Source organism: Mangifera indica, chromosome 17 (genome assembly GCF_011075055.1).
Source record: "Mangifera indica cultivar Alphonso chromosome 17, CATAS_Mindica_2.1, whole genome shotgun sequence".
NCBI lineage: Eukaryota > Viridiplantae > Streptophyta > Magnoliopsida > Sapindales > Anacardiaceae > Mangifera > Mangifera indica.
In genome coordinates, this window is record NC_058153.1 from 2,383,124 (window position 1) to 2,388,508 (window position 5,385).

Below are 5,385 nucleotides of genomic sequence, written 5' to 3' on the forward strand. Positions count from 1 at the left end.
ATAAAGTGTGTTTGCATGCTAGATTTTACTTCTAAAATTAATAATATCTCATGCCTTGGGCAATTCATAAGTTCAGCCCTTTGTCTTCCATGTTTTTTTATAAACCATATTCATGTGTATATTTTGCCCTTTTTAAAATTATCGAGAGATATTATAAAATTTTTAAAATTTCAAAATATTTTTAAAATTCCTTAAATCCTCGTTAACACCCCTTATAATATAAAAGTTAAAATTCTCCAAACTTTTGAAAATAAAAATTAAAAAAAAATAAAACGAAAAAGAGACAAGAGAAAAAACAAAAAACAAAATCTTTCTTTAAAAACCGCACCCACTATTTCTTCTGGACCGGAGAATATTTTGTGGCAAAATATTGTGAGAATATGGTTAGATTTTCTGCTAGTTCAATTCCCTAAAATGTAAGTATAAACTTTCGAAGGCCAGACAACTTATGCTGGGATTTTCACCTTCTGAGCTGGTACCCATTAACCAACCTAATATTAATTAATTAATTAATTAATTAATATGCACAACTTTCAATTGACCCAAGTGGACTTACACGAAAATTTTGGATTGCCCAAAGACCCAATTCCTATTTCCCTAGCTACAATGTGTTAGCATTGTATATAATAAATAAAATAATATATTTAATCAATTTTCCATCCAATTTCAAAGGACAAATTATATTATATTAAGCTTAGGTTGTCTATTCTCCATGAATGGTGATATAGACTACAAATTATTGATCAATTTGCCTTGTCTATACAAGACAAATTTGCAAACCCTTTGCTAATATTTAGAAATTGAAAGTTTTGAGGGGAAGAGACAGAGAAAGAAAATAAATGAAGATCCATAAATCCATAAATTATATTATATTAAGCTTAGGTTGTCTGTTCTCCATGAATTTCATATCCTTTATAACTAAAACTATCCATAGGGACAATACATACAAATTTGCAACATTTGATTCGACAAACAGAGTGCTATAACTAAGCTACCCAGTTGTTGGCCTTTAATTTGCTCCTACAATGCAACTAGTACAAACCCTTAACACTTAATTAATGGTAAAGCCCATCAGAGAGCACTGTGTCACTAAATTGGGGAAAATTCAGAAGATTTATCTCTTGCAAAGTTTGGATCCTATGGAACACAAGCCACTCACTCACACACAAAGGGATATAGATAGACAGATAGATAAGGAAGGTTGGTATACAGATGAAATCAGGAGCGCTGATTTTTATCATCGTCATCAGATGACAAATGTTGAAAGATTATTGGTGCACCATATTGTGGGTACAATAGCATAAGAACAGTTGGTGCATGTTGGTAAGTTGGAGCCAATCGAAAGGAGAAACGTTGAAGAATAATGATGAGGGCTAATTTGGTTTGTAAGATAGCTAGGTTTTGTCCAATGCACGTGCGAACCCCGAGCCCAAATGGGATGAACCCCATTGGATGTTTTGCTGCGCGGGCTACACCCTTGGTGAACCTAGCTGGATTAAACTCATTTGCATCGTTCCCCCATATGGCTTGATCATGATGAACCTCTATAATTGGTATTAACAACTCTGTTCCACACGGGATCTTATATGCACCCAACTCCACATCAGTTTTTGCCTGCCTGATCGTCGCGATGATGGGCGGATATAATCGAAGGGATTCATTTAGTATCATGTTCAGCTGCACACCACATTATTTTGGCATTAAGAAAAGTAGACAAAGTTCAGTTATGCTAGAGACAAAACATTGTTTTTGTCTTAATAAATAAAAGCTTACTGTCTTAAGCTTGACAACGTCATCTTTAGTGGGGGTATCACGTGATCCACACACTGTCACCATCTCCTCACGTGCTAGCACCTGCCATTGTGGGTGCATTGCTAGAAGAACGATTGTCCACGTCAGCAAATTTGATGTGGTTTGTTTGCCAGCAAAGAAAAAGCTTTTGCATTCTTCAACAATGTCGTAATCTGTTATATTCGGTGAGGAGTTCGCCGCTTGAATCATAAGTCCAAGCAAATCCTTTGGCACTTTCTCTTTTTCTATTGGAATTTTATTCCCTTTTCTCTTTTCGATCAGTTTCATCAACGATTTCTTGATTTCCTTGTCCAGTTTCCATGAATTTATGTTCCTTTTTGTGGGCAAAAACCTGTAGCCAGGGATGAAGACTTTCCTAAAAGCTTCAGCAGCAAGCTCCATTTGTTGAGCTTGCAGTCTGAAAACGGCTTTGCCGTCTTCATAGCTACTACCAAATGCAGTGCGAGTAATTACATCTTCTGTGAGAAGCTGAAACCACTCTGAAACTTCAACTTCAACCTTGCCGGATGTCGCCATTGCCAGCCATTTGTCCAGCATTTCGGTGACGCTTTTTGCCACCACTGGTACCAGCAGCTACAGAAGATTTTTTTAAAAATTAATTTGAAATTTGATATGATTAATGAATAAATTAATTACTTACTTTGAGATTTTCCATATGGAAGGTGGGCGTTATGATTTTCCTATGGTGAGCCCATTTTTCTCCTTTGAGGCTGAGGAGACCATCGCCTTCAAGCTGTTTAACTAGTGGGTGAGCCTCATTTTTCTCATAGAATTCAGACTTTGAAGTAAACACTTCACGAATGAGGTCGGGATCGGCGACGGTCAGGCGAACGGTCGGTCCGAACCATACAAGAAACGTTGCACCTGCAATGAACCAGAAATTAAATATTTTATAATTAAAAAATGATTCATATGCTGGCATTATGCTAGGCAAAAAAATAAAAAGAAGAGCTTAACACCAAGTAGGAAATTGCACAGAACCTCAAGTAGAAAGAATGTAGTTTGCAGAAAGAGGAATGAGAAGAAAACATGGCGACCATTAATTCAGAGAAAGCATGGATAGTGTATGACCCTACAAGACAGGAGCAAAAGAGGCCAAAAGAAACTAGGAAGAAGACAACTTAATCACATACAACTTCATTATCAAAATTCAAGATCCCATAAAACAAAACAAAGTAATTTATTTTGTGTAAAAAAAATCTAGTTTTGATATTGATCTCCAGTGGGGGAGGATGAGAGAAAGATTAAAGGAAAGAGGTAAACGAAAAGGTATGGAAAATCCAAAACTCTGAACTTCAACATCAAGCATCGGAGTTCAGAAAAAGAAAAGGCTGGAAAGTTTTAAAAAAGAAGTAACCAAACTCAAAAACAAGGCTTTCAAAAGCCACAATTTTGAAGCATATGATCATCAACCAAGCTAAAGAGACTGCCCACTATCAACTTTAATGATGATCGAAACTAACTCTTAGCTTTAAGAGACAGAAGCCTCTCAAGATCACTTTTTTTTCACTTTGATAATCTCAAACAGTTTGAAGAAAGAAGAAGAAGGCTTAAAAGTATATTAAAATGCGAATGGAAATGGTACCATAGATTTTCTTCCAGTGATGGTAAAAAGGGAGAACTCTTGGAAGAATGTTGTGAGAGAAAGGCATGGGTTGAGAAGAAGCCTTAAGCATCATGTCAACCAATTCTTTAACATTCCCAATGAAGAAATGATAAGGAGGACCTCTGATCCCTTGCTTAGAGAAATGGTCTTCAATTTTTCTGGGTGTCCACCAAAGGAGAATTGCAACCTTTAAAACAAACAACAAGACGGTGAAAGAGATTACAAGCAGCTTGAGCCAGTTGAAGAGCTCCTCCTCCATAGCAGCAAGCGAGAGAAGAGAGTAGCAAAGCGGAGCAGCCTTTTATGTATTTTGCTTCTTATCTTGTGTTGCAAATGCTGGTGTACTTGTTAATATTGTGGCTTCTAAAACTAACAAGAAAGAAAGAAAGAGAATGAGAGGAAGTTTTAAAAATAGCAAAGCATGGCCAACGCCGTAGGGGCCGCCATTAGAATTCTAAGGGTCAACGAATAAGCTTTTTAATTAGTCTTTTTAAGACTATATTACCCTTGTCTTTTCTTTTTAGTATTATTATATCCCTTTTCTCTATTAGTTTGCTTAAGATTAGATTCGAATCGAACTCATTTGAGTTCGAATTCAAGTTTGGTTCGAACAAATCTAAAATGAACTAAGCTCAAGCTCGAGTTTGAAACTGCAATATTTTCAAACTCAAGCTTTGAAATGTTTAACTTATCAAGCTCATGAACTAAAAATTTTGATATAAAATGGTATCATTTTTATCAATATATATTAAAATAATATTTTTTTAATAACAAGTTAGTTAAAAGCTCGAACTCGAGCTTAAACTTATTTGAAGCGAGCTAGATGAGTCTAAACTCAAACTTAATTCTATATAAACTGATGACTCAGTATGAGTCTAACCCTAATTTTGATATGAATTAATTTTTTTATTTTATATGAAGAAAAATAAATTATATTTTTTTAAAGAAAAGGCCTCTCGAAAACTCTTGTAACAAAGCTAAGAAACATAAAAGAGTGAATAAATATTTATAATTATCTAATAATTATTTACAATTAATTTTAAATTGTATATTTTTGTTTATATAGTAAATTTGTCATTTTAATAATTTATATTATGAAGTTGAATTGGGAGCTTCACCCAAATAGTAACGCTTTTGTATGATACCTTAATTTGGTGCCTTGAATTTATGACAAAAAATAATTTTAGAAGTGGAGCCAACAAAACTAAAGGCTTCCCTCTTTCTGTTTCTCTCTCATTAGGTGCAAAAAATTAAAGATTTTAATAATCTTGTTCAACAAAATAAATAGTTTTTCTTACCTCTAAAGATAACATGATTGGCAAAAAATTAGACTTAATATATAAGAAAAAATAGGTTTAAGTCTTATTTAAAGATATATCAATATTAAACTTTTAACTTATTTAATTCAATAATTATAAGATAGTTTATTAAACATAGAGTTTATTTTATTCAATATGATTAACTTTGACCCAAAAATATGATCTGATTGAGGTAGAGTTCCTCGTTACAAAAAAAATAAAAAATAAAGCAAAAAGTAGAGGTTAATTCATTTCTTAAAAATTTAGCTTAAGGAGGAATATGTCAAAAATCCCACAAATGGACATTGAAGAAAATTGAAAGAAGAGTGCAAAAATAGAGAATAAATGTAAAGTTCAACTTTGTTGCATGTATGGAGTCCTCCACTTTATTGTAATTAAAGATTAAGTGATAATTATGGAGATCAAATGATAATAACAACTAATTACTTAAATATAAACTTAGTTTAAAAAAGGGTAATGAAGATTGTAGCAATATTGTAAGGAAGTTGTTGCTTGTTCCCGAAATGATTGATTTGGGGAGTTGAAAGAAGAGAGAGAAGGCATGCACAAAGCAGGGGCAGTTTTTTTTGGAATGTTGCTCTTAAATTTGATCACATGGCAACAATGGTGTTCTATTTTAGGGTTTGTTTGTGTGGTTTGGGTGGGGAA

At 33.7% G+C, this 5,385-nt stretch overlaps 1 protein-coding gene across 1 annotated transcript; it reads right to left on the minus strand.

The window, feature by feature from the left end:
- Positions 1–840: 840 nt before the first annotated feature.
- Positions 841–3,823, minus strand: LOC123201017 (cytochrome P450 734A1-like). The gene is made up of 4 exons (XM_044616461.1): positions 3,398–3,823; positions 2,453–2,676; positions 1,774–2,385; positions 841–1,677 (listed from the first exon to the last, which is right to left on the minus strand). Exons 1-4 carry the CDS (start codon positions 3,675–3,677, stop codon positions 1,219–1,221), a joined length of 1,575 nt encoding a protein of 524 aa, XP_044472396.1. The 5' UTR covers positions 3,678–3,823; the 3' UTR covers positions 841–1,218.
- Between the last annotated feature and the right edge of the window lie 1,562 nt (positions 3,824–5,385).

Coding starts and splice junctions, on each gene's coding strand:
- LOC123201017 (XM_044616461.1), bottom strand. CDS start 3,677: ATGGAGGAGGAGCTCTTCAACTGGCTCAAGCTGCTTGTAATCTCTTTC. Junction 2,677..3,397: donor TCACTGGAAGAAAATCTATG/GTACCATTTCCA, acceptor GGTTCATTGCAG/GTGCAACGTTTCTTGTATGG. Junction 2,386..2,452: donor TCCATATGGAAAATCTCAAA/GTAAGTAATTAA, acceptor AATCTTCTGTAG/CTGCTGGTACCAGTGGTGGC.